The 17,998-nt window shown below is 41.2% G+C and overlaps 1 protein-coding gene across 3 annotated transcripts in view; it reads left to right on the top strand.

Moving 5' to 3' along the window:
• Positions 1–17,998, top strand: part of tub (TUB bipartite transcription factor) — a 244,290-nt gene that overhangs the window by 184,993 nt on the left and 41,299 nt on the right. For all 3 annotated transcript variants that reach the window (XM_062028977.1, XM_062028983.1, XM_062028987.1), the window contains exon 7: positions 11,594–11,785. In XM_062028977.1, coding sequence (XP_061884961.1) covers positions 11,594–11,785 — 192 coding nt within the window. The remainder of the gene's footprint in view (positions 1–11,593; positions 11,786–17,998) is intronic.

The raw sequence follows: 17,998 nt of genomic DNA, 5'->3' as shown, positions 1-17,998 counted from the left end.
GTTTGAAGTAAATCAACTGTGGTGGCCGACTCCAAATGTTTTGTCGAAACTGTATTTTCATTTGCACATACATTTTATAGAGAGTTTTGTTAAGAAACATACTGTATATTATTAATAATTTAGTTAAAATTTAATTTAGCACTGCAATATTGTATGTACTTTTATTTTTCATTAGTTTTTATGTGCCACCTCTATTGTGTATATTTCAGAATCAGAAGTACTTTATTAATCTCCAAGGGGAAAGTAAGATTGATTAGAATTTATTTTTGTAATCAGCCTGACTTAAGCCTTGATAATAACGTATGTGATTAACACATGCTTTAATAACATTTCACAAGGTGTATCCTGTTAAACTGTAAGGAGGTTGGATATCATTATTAAATATGATTAAAGAGAGTAAGATTAAAAGTGATATTACCAATTCAGTGTTAATATTTTAGTGGACCCTGTGCCCCTCTGTAATGGAAAGTTTTGTCCCTGAGGTCAAAAAAGTTGAGAACCCTGCTTTAGGCCATGTCCACACAAACAGGGAGAGTTACAATAACGCATAATTGGGATTAAAACCATCTCCATCCACACAAGTGTAGTTTCAAAAGTGTTTATGTCTACACACACACGCATAAACCTCCTGTCATGCACATTTTGTCCAATCAGAAGCCTGTAAAAGCAGCCACAGCTGACTTGGTGGCATTACACCTCTATTATTATAATGCTTATTTTGATATACTAGACATACAATGACATGTACATTATCTTTAAAACCAGCCTACACATACATTGAACCCTGGGAACATTAGGCATCTCTTTTTTAGTGTTTAAAGCATGCATGCATGCCTGTGCAGCTGAAACCCAACACTCATAGAATTATAATATGTTTAATCAGTCTACACATGTACAGTGAAGGTGACACAAAGCAACTAATATTGCTAGTCAAAGTTGTCCCATCAGCTGGAGGTTCCACAGCGATCGTATCCTAAACAGCTGACTGTCATTCAGTGCTGGGCAGTAACAAGCTACATGTAGCTAAGCTACGTAGCTTAACTACATTTTCCAGTAGTTTGACGGTAGCTTCGTTACTTTTTTAACGAGTAGCTTTTCCTGTTGCTTAGCTACTTTTAGACCCATGTAGCTAGGTAGCTGACATCAAAGCTACAAGCTACAAAGAAAGAAAATGGATCGCGAATGCAGGCCAAAAAAAATGTGGAGAAAATACAATGACCTGGATAAATGAGAACATCCATGATGATTGGTTGGTATTTCATACTTGCCAACCTTGAGACCTCCGATACCGGGAGGTGGGGGGTGGGGGGTGGGGTGTGGTTAGGGACGGGGGGCGTGGTTAAGAGGGGAGTATATTTACAGCTAGAATTCACCAACTCAAGTATTTCATATATATATATATATATATATATATATATATATATATATATATATATATATATATATATATATATATATATATATATATATATATATATATATATATATATATATTTATTTATTATATATATAAATAAAATAAATACTTGAATTTTAGTGTTCATTTATTTACACATATACACACACAACACTCATCTACTCATTGTTGTACTTCAGCATAGCCATCTTTGTCTCGGCATATGTTACACCATCGGGTCTCTATTTTGCGAGGTGGCCCAAAATACTGGGCTGTGAACGGTGCTGCGCTGCCGCCGCCATGTGCTTCGCTCTCCGTTCATGAATGAGTATATCATTTCGGCCACCGTGTTCAATGGAGAAGTCTGTTCTACAAAATGTACAGGCAACATACCCCTTCCTCTTCGAACTGTCCTAGATGAACTGAAATTCTTGTTTCCATTCGTTTTGGAACTTGCAAGCGTATTTTTTCATCTTGCTCGTCGACGGCGTCGCCATGTCTGTAACTTCCTCGTTCTTCTGCTTCGTCTCCTTGTTGTGTGCGCAGTTGTGCACTCTACTCTCTAAAAGCCGTAGATGTTATGGCGTCATTGGGCAGGCAAGCTGTTTATATTGTGGGAAAGCGGACGTGAGAACAGGCTGTCCCCACTCAGGTCCGCATTGAGCTGGAGGGGGCGTGGCCTCCAGCTCCGGCTGAATTCCGGGAGTTTGTCGGGAGAAAATGTCTACCGGGAGTTTATCGGGAGAGGCGCTGAATACCGGGAGTCTCCCGGTAAAATCGGGAGGGTTGGCAAGTATGGTATTTGTACGATGAGTCAGAATTGGCTAAGGTTAGGGCGAAACATTGCGGACGGGCCAATCCATCTCCCGTAGTTTATTTCAGTTCGTTCTCAACCAGAACATTTCTACTCCATGCAACAATGGCGAGCTGGAGCGAGATATTGAGGTACAACTTTGGCATTCATGATGTAAGTACAGGCATTACTTAAACGTCATTGATGTTACCGCTAACAACATACATGAGAAGCGTTCAATATCTCTAAGTTTTGGTGAAAAATTAAGTGTTTGCAACCATTGTGAGTAAATTTAACTAATGAAACATCTCGTATCGGTCAGCTAAATCCGAATCATGTTACATATTCGAAAGCTTGTCAAAAACGAAATAATTACTTTCCCTGGTACTGTAACTGGTACCGTTAATTACATTTATAAAGTAGTACTTCCTTTATTAATTCAACTTATTTTCTGCGTAACCTTATTAGTAACTATAACTAGTTACTACTCTTTTTTTTTTTTTTTAGTAATTTTCCCTATGATGAGGGTCAAGCTAGCATTACACAAAAACACTAAAAAAACATATAGTAAATCCCAGTAACTATATGCTTTTATATTAGTATATCGCAGTGTACTTTGGTGTGCTTTTACATTAGCCACCTCATTCATAGCAATACTTCAAACACTGTAGATGGCGTTACATAAAAGGCAAGTGAAACCAATCTCCATCACTAAGCACACTTTTTCAAAGCGCATGCGCACACAGTTTATAACTTTTATTGACTCATGTCTATCTGTTTTATCGTAAGTGTTGGTGTACTCTTAGGCCATGTCCACACGAACACGGACACTTAATAAACACATACTTATCTCTGTGTTTAGGCCTCTTGTCCACACGCAAACGCATACATTTGTCCTTAAAAACGCAGACTTTTGCAAACGCTGGCCAAAGTGTAGAGATCCAAAACTCTCGCACTGACGCCTCCTCTGTGCCCTGTGAGCGGGTCTTTTGTACAGCCGGAGAAATAATAACCAAGAACAGAAATCGTATAAAATTCAATACGTTGGAAAAACTGTTTTTTTTTATTTTTATAAAAATGTGTAAAAACAAAACAAAAAGAAAAACATTCCCAGTCCACAAGCATCCTCATTCACAACACATTCTCTTAGATTTCCATGTTATGATACATGTTCACAATATTTATTGACTGTATCTAAAAAAGATAAAAATATATTTTTATTTAAATGAAGATATGAAATAATCCTAAATGAAATACAATGACTTGGTTTATATTATTGTATATACTAGGTCATAAAATCAGTGTCAGTTGAGTTGGTCCATAGGTTGCCTGTAGGGATTTTTAATGTCCAGCAGATGTCAGTATTTAGTGACACAGTATCGACACAGTATCAATACAGTTTTGTAATGTGTCGAAACGCTTCATGACGCCTCATCAACCCATCACTAGTATGCGTGTAAGCGCCACAAACGTAGACTTGTGCTCCTCTGATGACGTCACGTTTGTGCGCTGTCATTTCCTAAGCTCAACAACACGCCTGGTTGCCTTTAAACACATTATCAGAGGATTTGTTGTATGTTTGAACTAAGCTTGTAGCTTTGATGTAAGCTACCTAGCTACATTAAAAGTAGCTAAGCAACAGGAAAAGCTACTCGTTAAAAAAGTAGATAAGCTACCGTCAAGCTACTGGAAAATGTAGTTAAGCTACGTAGCTTAGCTACATGTAGCTTGTTACTGCCCAGCACTGAATGACAGTCAGCTGTTTTGGATACGATCGCTGTGGAACCTCCAGCTGATGGGACAACTTTGACTAGCAATACTTTTTGCTTTGTGTCATAAGTTGCAACATTATCTCATGTTTTAATCCTTATTTAACAACAGAACTTGAAGTGAATTTACGTGTGTTGCTTCCATTTGTGTAGATGTAGTCTGGCGTGACCGTGCGCGCATATAACGCGCCCCTGCGACAAAAAAAAAAAAAGATGTATTCTTCCTCCTTGTTAATGTTAAAGACAATATACACTTCATTGCAAATGTATCTCTATATATTAAATGCTTTATAATTCCACAAGAGTTTTGCAGCAGCACACGCACGTCTGCATACTTTAGGCACTTAAACATGCATAAGGGTTTCCTTGGCTCGTCAGTGCGTGCTGATTTTAGAAATCATTTACACTTCACTGTACATGTGTAGACTGATTAAACATATTATAATTCTATGAGTGTAATAGAGTGATCTATGTTTGTCTGTTGCCATCTCCTGGTGAATGTTGGCTACAGCGTACTGGGGTTACTTTTTGGTTGGCCGACGATTTACGTGGTGTTGCGCACCTGACGTCACGTGTGTTGAGTCTGTTCTGGAAGTCTACAGTAAAGAGACGTACTTCATCACCTCGCCTGTTTATTGCCTCCAACCCAATATATTACAAATGGCGACGAGGATTTAAAAGAAGCCCACTGCGTGAGGGGACTTTATTGGAGGTCCGTGCACTGGTCGTAGGTAAGGCTGACGAGTAGCCTACTTTGTGGCGGAACCGGGCACGTGTCGGAGTAGCAGTAGCACCGGATGCTAACATGGCTCAGACAGTGGGTCGCATCGATGAATACAATGATTCAAAGGAGGATTTTGATTCATATCTGGAGCGTTTGGAGCAGTGGATGCTGGCTAATGAGATTGGAAATGACAAGAAGGTGTGTGTTTTCCTTTCTGTTATTGGAGCAGACACTTATAAGCTGCTGAAAAACCTTACGTCTCCGACATTGCCAAGTGCTTTAGGATATGATGTACTGACGAGGGCGCTATGTGGACATTATAAGCCCGCACCTGTTGTGATAGCAGAGCGTTTTCGCTTTCAGAAACGTAATCAGAAAGAAGGAGAAGCTGTTTCTGACTACATTGTGGCGTTGAGGCAGTTGTCAGCTACCTGCAATTTTGGACAATATTTGGACGATGCCATGAGAGATCGTTTTGTGAGTGGATTACGTTCTGATGCAGTGCAACGCAGGCTGTTGTCTGAAAGGGACCTGACTTTTCCCCGTGCCTGTGAAATTGCAGTCTCAATGGAACTTGCTTCCAAAAATACAATGGAGTTCTCTGGACACAGCGGACCTCACCAGGTAAATGCCCTGTCAAGTGTTAATCATTTTTCTGAAAAGGGGAGGAAAGGACAGTTCAGATGGAACAATAATAACAAAGCAAAGGAACAGAAAGGAGGCAAAAGAGACACATGGGGGCAGCAAACATGTTACAGATGTGGTGGAAAGCACTCAGCACATGACTGCAGATTTAAAAATGAAAAGTGTCATGCTTGCTCCAAAATTGGACACATTGCCCGTGCATGCAGGAAGACAAAAAGGCAATCTTCAACTCAGTATGTTGAAACTGAAGGGAGTGCATCCAAAAGTGGTGATGAGGCAGAACTTTTTGGATTGTATGTAGTTGACTCTACCTCAAACTGGGAAAAAGGTTACATAGTGGATCTTGGACTGGGAAACAAGAGCACCAAAATGTTACTGTACACGGGTTCAGCAGTGTCAGTGGTTTCTGACAGCTTTTACCAGGAAAACCTTACTCAATTTCCCTTGAAACCAGTTTGCAAGTTAAAGTTGAAATCATACTCAGGCCAAAGGATTGCTGTTCGAGGTTACATCATATTGCCAGTACAGTACGAGGACCAGCAAGTGACACTTCCACTGGTCATTGTACAGGGAAGCAGACCTGCCCTGATTGGCCGCAACTGGCTAAAAAAGTTACAGCTGAACTGGAAACAGATTTTTACAGTACACAAGGTGCAGACAAAGACGCATGGTAACACAGGAGTACAGGAGGTGATAGAGAGACATAAGGCAGTGTTCTCAGAGGGCCAAGGCTGTATCACAGGGTTTAAAGCTAAAATCCGCACCAAGCCGGATACCACACCAATTTTCTGCAAGGCTCGCTCAGTTCCTTATGCACTAAAGGAAGCTGTAGAGAGAGAGCTGGAGAGGTTGGAGAGTGAGAAGGTGATTTCAAAGATTGACAAAAGTGAGTGGGCAGCTCCAATAGTCACCGTACCCAAGGTCGACAAAACTATCAGGATTTGTGGTGACTACAAGGTCAGTGTTAATCAGTGCATTGAAGAGCAGACATATCCACTACCGAATACTGAAGATCTGTTCGCTACATTAGCAGGAGGAACATCTTTCAGTAAACTGGATCTTTCGCACGCCTACCAACAACTACAGTTGGATGAAGAGTCAGAAAAATATCTGACCATAAACACACACAAGGGCCTGTACAAGTATCATCGCCTCAGTTATGGAGTTTCGACTGCTCCTGCGATATTTCAGTCTGTTATGGACCAGATTCTGCAAGAGATGGACCATGTGACATGTTTTTTGGACGACATTCTCATCACTGCTTCCTCGGAGGAGGAGCATTTGACAAGACTGGATAATGTTCTCACAGGGTTGGAGAAACATGGCATCAGGGTGAAGCTATCAAAATGTCAGTTTTTCCAGAGCAGTGTTGTATATCTGGGACATCGCATTGATAAGACTGGGTTACATCCTACAGAAGAAAAAGGTGACTGCCATAAAAAATGCACCTGAGCCCACAAATGTAACAGAACTGAAGTCTTTCTTGGGCCTTCTGAACTATTACAGCAGATTCTTGCAAAACCCCTCTACTGTGCTCCAGCCGCTGCACAGCCTACTTAAAAAGGACTCAAAGTGGGTTTGGATTGTTGAATGTGCAAAAGCATTTGAAGATGCAAAGCAACTTCTGCTGCAGAACAAAGTGTTGGTACACTACAACACCCGCCTGCCACTGCGAATCGCATGTGATGCTTCGCCTTATGGAGTTTGGGCTGTAATTTCACATGTAACAGAAAATGGAGAAGAACGACCTGTTGCATTTGCCTCAAGGACACTCACTGAACCAGAAAGGAAGTATGCCCAAATTGAAAAGGAGGCACTTGCTATCATTTTTGGAGTAAAGAAATTTCACAACTATCTTTATGGAAGGAAATTCACACTTATCACTGATCATAAGCCACTGTTGGCCATCCTGGGGCCAAAATCAGCAATTCCAACGTTGGCAGCATTAAGAATGCAACGCTGGGCAGGCTGTGATGGTGAAATTCAAGAACTGGTGAACAAGTGCTCAGTCTGCCAAGCAGTACAGAAAATGCCAGCAGTGGCACCATTACATCCTTGGCGGTGGCCAGAAAGAGTGTGGCAAAGAATTCACATCGATTTTGCAGAAAAAGATAAACAGTATTTTTTGGTTGTCATAGATAGCCATTCAAAGTGGTTAGAGGTTTTTCCAATGTCCTCCACCACTTCTCACAACACCATTAAAGTGCTGCGCGGTCTGTTTGCATCGTATGGACTGCCAGAAGAGCTAGTTTCAGACAATGGCCCACAACTGGTGGCAAAAGAGTTTACTCAGTTCCTGGAGAGTAATGGACTAAAACACACTGCTGTACCGGCTTACCACCCAGCATCAAATGGAGCAGCAGAGAGATCAGTAGAAATCCTGAAACGGGCTCTGAGGAAGAATGTGCTGGAAGCAGACAGCAAGTTTTCCTTGCCACTCAATCACAGACTTGCAAATTTCCTTCTCATGTACCGCAGCACACCCCAAAAAGTGACGGGACGTACTCCACCTGAGTTATTCCTGAAACGCCAGTTGAGAACTCGTTTCAGTTTGCTCAAGCCGGAGCTTGCCAGACAGATAGAAGGAAAACAAGCAGCGCAGAAGCATCATCATGACAAAAGGGCTCCCCCTGTTCGCTTTTTCCTGGAGGGAGAGGTGGTTCGCATCAGAAATTTCACGGGCGGAGTGGAAAAATGGATTCAGGCAAAAATACTGAAAAGACTGGGAACTGTCACTTACCTGATCCAAGAGGGACAGAGACAGCGCACAGTGCATGTGGATCACATGTTACCATGGCGAGAGAACATGGAGAGACTGCCAGTTATCTTGTCTCCACCAGTTGCAGAAAATGTACCATCAGTACAACTGGACAGTGCTGTTTCAGTTCCATCACCAGGACCATCAGTGAGTCAGACAAAAACTAGTCTCATCACTGAACCAGATTCCAGGGCTGCTGAGTTGCCATCATCAGAACCCAGATCACCCACAACAAAAACCCCACCAGTGATCCGCAGGTACCCAGAAAGGTTTCGAGTACCACCAAAAAAACTGAATCTCTTAAGACAGTATAAAAATCTGTGTTAAAGGTGTACAAATACTGTTTTGTATAATACGTACGTTATTGTTGACAAATGAGGGTTAAGAGTTCAGTACTAAAAAAAAAAAGAATGTGGTTTCAGTACAGTTTTTTAAATTGAACTGCTGCATTTTTTGGTTGGGTTGTGTATTTCTTTTGAGTAATTTCTACATTTATAAAAGGGGAGGAATGTAATAGAGTGATCTATGTTTGTCTGTTGCCATCTCCTGGTGAATGTTGGCTACAGCGTACTGGGGTTACTTTTTGGTTGGCCAACGATTTACGTGGTGTTGCGCACCTGACGTCACGTGTGTTGAGTCTGTTCTGGGAGTCTACAGTAAAAGACGTACTTCATCACCTCGCCTGTTTATTGCCTCCAACCCAATATATTACAATGAGTGTTGGATTTCAGCAGCACAGGCATGCATGCATGCTTTAAACACTAAAAAAAGAGATTCATAATATTCCCAGGGTTCTGTGTACATGTAGGCTGGTTTTAAAGATAATGTACGTCTAGTATATCAAAATAAGCAACTTAATAACAAATGCCACCGAGTCAGCTGTAGCTGCTTTTACAGGCTTCTGATTGGACAAAATGTGCATGACAGGAGGTTTATGCGTGTGTGTGTAGACATAAACACTTTTGAAACTACACTTGTGTGGATGGAGATGGTTTTAACCCCAAATATGTGTTTTTAAAACTCACCGTGTTTGTGTGGACATGGCTTTAGTTTCACTATTGGCTGCAGTGTCCCAGTAATCCTGCCCTGAATGCAGACTTGCAGGCACTCACAGGAGTTTTTATTGGAGAATAAACACACCCTCTAACTTAATCAGAATAAGGCATTTTCATATCTAAATATTTTTAATCAGACTTTTTGTTTATGTGTCTGCAAAGATTCAACTCCTCTGATATAACATAAATATAACATAACAAACTCTGCATACAGACACTTTGTGTTCAAATAATTTTTGAGTTTGTGGATGAAAAACATGTGGTTCCTGAAATATTCATTAAACTTGTTTTATGTGTTATATATTAAACTACTTTAATGTAATTTTATTCATCATATGCTACAAAGTTTGAGTTTCAAAGAACTCAACAATCTGGGTGCCCGGGTTGCTGTTTGTCTAAGCACTAAGTAACTAAAAAATACAAATAATAATTTACCATTTGAAAGTGTTATTTAGTAAATGTTAACTTGACGTAAATGTCTTGTAGTATTCTCTGCATCACTTATACTTTGTTTACTGCAGAATGCACTTTTTGATGATAAGCAAAATAACAATATAACTTTAAGAAAAGGTTGTTCTCTTTACTCCGACAAAATGTACCGAAAAAGAAGCAAAACTGTGGATATGACACCAGGTATGGACCATAGCGTGGGTTACCTTTACTGTTGCACCTCTAGTAAGCACAATTGTACACGTGAACAAAATGACAGTTGTCAGCTGTTAGCATATATTACCTCGATCAAACATGGTGGAGATGTCTGTTACAAGATACTGTAGTTGGGCAAGACACTTCACCCTTGCTCCTGATGGGTGCTGGTAGCGCCTTGCATGGCAGCTCCCTCCATCAGTGTGTGAATGTGTGTGTGAATGGGTGAATGTGGAAATACTGTCAAAGCGCTTTGAGTACATTGAAGGTAGAAAAGCGCTATACAAGTATAACCCATTTATCATTTATTATTTAGTAAACAGTGGGGGCGCGGTACTCGGTATAATCCTGCATGGGACAATCCGACTTTAATTTTAAAAAATTATTGTGATATTAATCGAGATCGCATGATACGAAAAAATTAATTGTTACAAATTTTTTTTTGCCATATTGCTCAGCCCTACATTGCACTCATTCTCTATACAAGCGTATTATCTCGTATTATCTCATTTGTTAATGTTTTCTCATTAAAAGCCACTGTATTCATGCAAATTCCAACATCTTAAAGGAGAACTTTTTGGGGAATTATGTCTATCTTTGATAATCATTATGAGAGACAAAACGACTAAAGGTTTGGATTTTTTTTAGCATTCTATCATGTCAAAATTGTCTCGCTGTTGGTGGCTGGCAATGCAGCTAATGGGAGCAATCAATTGTACCACTAAATGACTTTGCATTCATAAACCGTCACCAATACTTAATTTACGTTCCGTAACCTGTATAATAACCAAGTTGTAGCGACATTGTTATTGTAAGAGCGTACACTGACAAACTCTTTTTGTAGCGTAGAAACACATCAGCATGCTACAGTATTAGCCGTAAAAGCTAGCTAGCGTCTACGACAAGACACAACGTGTTTGAGTTTCTAATGCACTGTAATAAGACACCAATCTATACTGACTGAAAAACATGAAACAATCATATTACAGTGTCTGTAAAGTATTAGCCCAGATTTCATGTTTTGTTTGTATACAGCTAGCCAGACAGCGTATGCACTGTAGTTGGACTAACACGCATGCCGTTCTGATAAGAGATTAAAGTGACTCACTCGATGGACAGTTGTGCGTTGGGTCCAGCTGGCCGGGGACATTGTTTCCGGTTTATTTGGGTAAGCACTCCATTTATGTCGAAATAGCTTGGCTCCAAGTTCCACATTTATTATGTCAAAGACACTTTCACCTCACTTTCTTGACTTCCATCTGCTCCAACGTGTCACCCTTTCTGTCTGCTTGCGTCTATAAGCAGTAGTTCATTCTCAGTATGTTCAGCTTCAAAAGATAAGGTCGTGAATGCTCATTTGTCCAAAAATTGTCATCTTCGTTGTCTGTTATTGATTCTGCCATGATTACGACGCACACGCGTTTGTTTCCTGAAGTAAGAACGCTCAGTTGTTGCCAGAATTTGGACGTGTGCTGGAAACGGAAATAACTGCCCGGAAGTCAGTCATTGATTACAATGTTCAAAATACGGTAAATATTGTACATATTGTTATGAATGTGTCTGTTACTACATTATATATAGACATGCAGTGTATATGTAAAATGTTGATGGAGGGTTTTGAAGTTGTTTTAGGGGGCTTTGAAAGCTACAATGGTGACTCCCATTAGCCGCAACTTTAAAGCATCTTTAAAATCCAAAGAAAAATAAATGTGTTCTTGTTTCTCATGATTGTTAACGATAGGCAAAATTCCAAAACAAATTAAGTTCCCCTTTAAAAGCGCCCATTTTTTTTGTTTGTTTTTTTACAGGAGGTTGCATCAGCACCAACACCACCCGTCACTGAACTCGCCATTGATGTAGACGACCTTGAGGAGTTTTCATTGCGACCTGCACCGCAGGGGGTCAGAGTGAAGTGCAGGATCACAAGGGATAAGAAAGGCATGGACAGAGGAATGTATCCTACATATTACCTTCACCTGGAGAGAGAGGATGGCAAGAAGGTGAGGAAGACTTTGGAACAATTAGCATGAATATTGATTTTTAAAGGCCTGATTTACTAAAGGTTTGCATGTACTAAAACACGTCTAGCGTGCACTTTGCGCACTAAATGCCTGCAAAGTGGATTGCATCTCCTAAGTGAGCAGAAAAAGGCATGCAATCCATCTTGCGTCTCTGTCTTCAATATCATACAAACAGTGATGGGCAAGTTACTCGGAAAATGCTGTAAGCTAAGCAACAATCCGTCCATCTATCCATTTTCTACCGATTGTCCCTTTCGGGGTCGCGGGGGGCGCTGTAGCCTATCTAAGTTACTTTCTTTTTTAAATGTAGCTAAGCTACAGGTGAAGCTATCCCCAGAGAATTGTAGCAAGCTACACTGCAAAAGTTGCTTGCTACTACATCAAGGCTACATCAAACAGCATTTCTATCTGTGGGCCCATATGTATAATATCAATGTTAATGTAACTGAGAGTGTACCAATACCGGTCCATTACTATTAACTATCTGTCATTTAGCTGGGGACACCTTACAACTGCCTCGAGGGTTCCCCGCTCCCTACTGTATGTATTTATTTAGTTTGCCTTTTCTTTGGCCCACTCCGATAATGTTATTAATTTTCTCTACCTACAGTAAAAAAAAAAACAGCATCTTTCTATATCTTGACAAAAAAGTACAACGACTTGTGTGTTGTTCGGGAACAGTTGGTAATGGTTATGTGCAGATGAACTAAACTCACCTTAATGTGTGTTTCTAAAGTTGTGTTGGATGTCTTAGAAGAAAAGAACAGTTAGGATTTTGGTTTAGAGAGTAAACAACTAAAAACTAAGGTTGTGGGCATTGTTTTCTCTAAACGCATACATTTGTCTAAATATGGCTAAGGACAAACATTATTGTGAGTTTCCTGTACATCATCTTCATCACTAAAGGAAAAATCTAATCAGCCAGAGAGAATCCCTCTGCCATTTTCAAGTACCAGTATATACATTTTTTGAGTCGTCAGCTTGAAGTGTCCCTTTGTTTTTGACTCCCTCGTAGTCATGTTCAGTTCAGTTCAGTTTCAGTTTCACGATGTCATGTGACATCGTCATGTGATTATTATGATTCATCACTAAAGAAAAAATCTAATCTGTGGGAGAAAATCCCTGTCATTTTTAAGTATGTTTTTTTGGGGGGGATCGTTAGCTTGAAGCGCCCCTCTGTCTCCGACTGCCTCATTGTCATGTGACATGAGTGCATGACTGTTATGATTTTGCTGATTAGTTTTGATGACCCGCCTTATTTTGCCTCTCATTGGCCAGTCCGTAATGTTTCGCTCTAACCCCTAACCAATTGTGACTCATCATACAAACACCAACCAATGATCATGGATTTTCTTTGTATGTTCTCATTCATTCAGGTCATTGTATTTTCTCCACATTTTTTTTGGCCTGCATTCGCGATCCATTTTCTTTCTTTGGCAACTACCGACCTGTTTCTATTCTCAGTTCCATTTCGAAAGTAATGGAGAAAATAGTTTATGAACAGGTCGATAGTTACCTTGCCACTAACAAACTCATGTACAAATTCCCATCCGGCTTCAGAACTAACCACTCCACTGACACATGCCTTCTCTATCTGACCGACCACATCAAACATGAGGTGGACGCGGGCAAATACTGCGGCATGGTCATGCTGGACCTTCAGAAGGCCTTTGACACCGTTAACCACGCTATACTGTTGGATAAGCTCAGAGCAATCGAATTTAACAAAACCTCATGGAGCTGGATGCATTCTTGCTTGGAGGGGAGGGAGCAGGTGGCGGAGGTGAACGGCACCGTGTCGCCCCCCCTTTCGGTGAGCTGTGGAGTCCCCCAAGGCAGTATATTGGGAACTTTACTGTTCCTAATATACATAAATGACATGTCATCGGCATGCGACTGTGAATTGTTTTTGTTTGCGGATGACTCTGCCCTGCTGGTATCCGACAAGGACAAGTCACAGGTGGAGAAAATCCTCAGTGCTGAGCTCGGTAGAACTTGCACCTGGCTCGCTGACAACAAGCTATCCATACACTTGGGTAAAACGGAATGCATCCTGTTTGGGTCCCACATCAACCTTAAGAAAGTCAATGACTTCACTATAAAAGTGGGTGACATTGTTATCACCAGGAAAGATGAGGTCACCTACCTAGGTTCCATTCTAAAGGCTAACCTTTCCTGTGATAAAATGGCAACCAAGGTAATCAGAAAGGTTAACCAATGAACGAGATTTCTCTACAGAATCTCCTCTCTGGTCAACAAAAACACCATGAGGATTCTGGCGGGAAATCTCGTTCAACCCTTTTTCGATTACGCATGCACCTCCTGGTACCCTAACACCTCCAAAACCCTCAAATCTAAACTCCAAACATCTCAGAAAAAGCTAGTCAGGTTACTTCTAGACCTCCACTCCTGATCCCACCTCACTCCTACCCACTTCTCTAAAGTGGGCTGGCTCAAGGTGGAGGACAGAGTTAAACAACTTGCACTGAGCCTAGTCTATAAAATCCACTACACCTCCCTGATACCGAAGTACATGTCAAACTACTTCCTTAACGTAAATGACCGCCATAACCACAACACCACGGGGAGCTCCACTAACCACGTTAAACCCAGATTCCGAACTAACAAAGGTCTTAACTCATTCTCTTTCTATGCCACATCAATGTGGAATGCGCTCCCAACAGGTATAAAAGAAAGGGCATCTCTATCCTCCTTCAAAACCGCAATAAAAGTTCACCTCCAGGCACTACAACCCTAAACTAACACCCTCCCCGGATTGCTAATAATCAAATGTAAACAATCAAATGCAGATACTTTTTCTTATGCCTTCTGATCTCTCTCTCTCTTTCTCTCTCTCTATCTCTCTCTCTCTCTCTCTCTCTCTCTCTCTCTCTCTCTCTCTGTCCTCTACTTGCTGTCCATATCCTACCCCCCCCCCCCCCTCCACACCCCTGATTGTAAATAATGTAAATAATTCAATGTGATTATCTTGTGTGATGACTGTATTATGATGATAGTATATATGATAGTATATATCTGTACCATGAATCAATTTAAGTGGACCCCAACTTAAACAAGTTGAAAAACGTATTCGGGTGTTACCATTTAGTGGTCAATTGTACGGAATATGTACTTCACTGTGCAACCTACTAATAAAAGTCTCAATCAATCATCTAATCCGCGGGAGAGAATCCCTCCACCATTTTCAAGTATCTTTCTTTTTTTTTGAGTTGTCAGCTTGAGGCGTCCCTTTGTCTCCGACTCCCTTGTCATGTGACAGAAGTAAATTTCTGTTATGATTTTGCTTCCTGGTTTCTTGACTATGATTGGCCAGTCCGTAACGTTTCGCCCTAACCTTAGCCAATTGTGACTCATCATACGAACACGAACCAATCATCATAGATTTTCCTCGTATGTATGGATGTTCTCATTCAACCAGGTCATTGTATTTTCTCTGTGTTATTTGGCCTGGTTTTGCAGACCACTTTCTCTCTTTGTAGCTAATAGCTTTGATGTAAGCTACCTCGCTACATGGGTCTAAAAATGGCTAAGGTACAGTAATCACTACTTGTTCGAAAAGTAGTGTGGTGTTTTCTCGTTTTATTTAGCACATGTCAGAAGGACCTACAAACTTAACAGTTCCACACACAGTTGCAGGATCAGTGCTCATGCTGCACAGAAAGACTAGAATCCTCCGTCCCATGTGTTTGTTGTATCAACATTTTGGACGGTCAGAAATAAAACTATTAGACATATCTTCTATTCAGCAACATTGTATGATTTTATAGATGCTAGAGGACTTAAGTGGCTGATTAAAACCAATTCAATTTATGTGTTTTGGTGTCCTTTGTTTTCTTAATGACGTTTGTTTTTCCCGCATAGAATATCCATCCATCCATCCATCCATCCATCATCATCATCCGCTTATCCGAGGTTGGGTTGCAGAGGCAGCAGCCTAAGCAGAGAAGCCCATACTTCCCTCTCCCCAACCATTTCGTCCAGCTCCTCCCAGGGAATCCCGAGGCATTCCCAGGCCAGCCGGGAGACAATCTCCCTAACGTGTCCTGGGTCTTCCCTGTGGCCTCCTATTGGTCGGACGTGGCCTAAACACCTCCCCACGGAGGCGTCCGGGGAGCATCCTGACCAGAAGCCGGACCACCTCATTTGGCTCCTGTCGATGTGGAGGAGCAGCAGCTTTAGACTGAACTCCTCCAGAATGAGAGCTTCTCACCCTATCTTTAAGAGAGAGCCCTGCCATGCGACGGAGGAAACTAATTCCGGCAGCTTGTACCTGTGATCTTGTCCTTTTGGTCATAACGCAAAGCTCCTGACCAGAAGTGAGGATAAGGGCGTACATCGACCAGTAAATTGAGAGCTTTGCCTTCCGGCTCAGCTCCTTCTTCACTACGGTCCGTATCACTGCAGACGTCACACCGATCTGCCTTTTGATCTTACGACCCATTCTTCCATCCTTTTCCGGGCGAGAACCATGGACTTGGACTTGGAGGTGCTGATTCTCATCCCATCAAATTAAAGACCCAGATTTCCCCTGTCCGGACGGCGGGTCAGCGGGGCCCCCCACTGGAGCCAGGCCCAGAGGTGGGACTCGATGGCGAGCTCCTGGTGGCCTGTCCCCATGGGGCCCGGCCAGGCACAGCCCGAAAAGTTAACATAGGTACCCCCTCCAATGAGCTCACCACTCATGGGAGGGGGTAAGGGGTCGGGTGCAGTGTGAGCTGGGTGGCAGCCGAAGGCAGGGCCCTTGGCAGTCCGATACTCGGCTACAGAAGCTAGCTCTTGGGACATGGAACGTGACCTCGCTGGGGGGGAAAGAGCCTGAGCTGGTGCACGAACTGGAGAAGTTCTGGCTAGATCTAGTCGGACTCACTTAGACACACAGCAAGGGCTCTGGAACCAGTCCTCTTGAGAGGGGCTGGACTCTCTTCTACATAGAATATATATTATTAACATATTTCTTATGTGAAAAAAACTTCTCTAAGTATGCATTTTTTGCGTCTTGAGAGGAGTAAGTGCAGCCTCTTTCAAATGAGCGCACCTTCGGAGGTAAAAAACTAACAAAAAATTGGTTTCATTATAGGTGCACTGCAGGACTCCTACGATGCCCATAAAAAGTAGTACATGTCTCCTGCATGTTTGAAAACATAGCAAAATTCAGCTGGTAGGAGCAAGATAATATAAATGTGCAGTGAATGATGATGCCAGTGGTGATGCCCCGTATTGTACACATGAAATCATCTTTTAAATTAGGCGGTCTGCACCACTTTTCAATGGTACAGAGTTTTAGTAGATTACACATGGCAGGTTTTACAGATTGCACAAGCTGTTCTTCAGCACGTGGTGTTTGGATCTTAGTAAATAATTTTTAGGGATATAATAGTGCTCCTTTTAGAACTAGCACAATGTCTATTTGGAATGGCTTTTACTATTTTGAATTTGTTATGACACAACAAAAACAAGAGACAATTATTTTGTCACAGAGGTTAAACTTTTACCATCACAACACATTTGGATACTGTATTGATTCATTCAGAACATTGTCATGTAAATGTAAGAGTAACCTGAACAACTGTACAGTTCCTTTTTAGGTCTATTTTTTCCATTGTAGATAACATTCCTTGTTGCTTGTCTTCAGTTTGGTACAGCAATATGCCAAGTTCCCGCATTCCAAGTAAGGGACAGAAAATGTACATTCTTGTGTTGCAGCGCGTCTCCACAAGCCCAGGTAGTGTGCATAAAAGTGGACGATTATGCAATATAGCTCTTAGTCTTTGGCTCGCATGAGTCCTTCCGTCATTAAAGTATCTTTTTTTCAAACACGTTGCTTCACAGGAAAATACTTAAACGTACAAATACAAGCAGATAAGATGAAATCAGTCTGTCGGTTGCAAATAATGAAAATACACCCCATTCATTTGTGCATGTGTATGAATCAAAGAAATGGGGAAATGTAAATGCACATTGGAATTGTTACACTAAATAACACTATATTTTTGTATTTTGTCACAGTACACTTGATTTTGACATTTTCACAAGTTCACATAAATTTATAAGCAAATACATTTGAATTGTTTGTTTGTTGTGTGAAACATACTAAATGACAAAATACAAAAATAAAATGTTATTTAGTGTAACGATTGTACTAACGTAAGAGTGTCCTTCAATGGTCAATTA

The sequence above is a fragment of the Entelurus aequoreus genome, linkage group LG02 (assembly GCF_033978785.1).
Source record: "Entelurus aequoreus isolate RoL-2023_Sb linkage group LG02, RoL_Eaeq_v1.1, whole genome shotgun sequence".
NCBI lineage: Eukaryota > Metazoa > Chordata > Actinopteri > Syngnathiformes > Syngnathidae > Entelurus > Entelurus aequoreus.
Note: the sequence above shows the minus strand (reverse complement) of the source record. Positions and strands in the feature narration are given on the sequence as shown.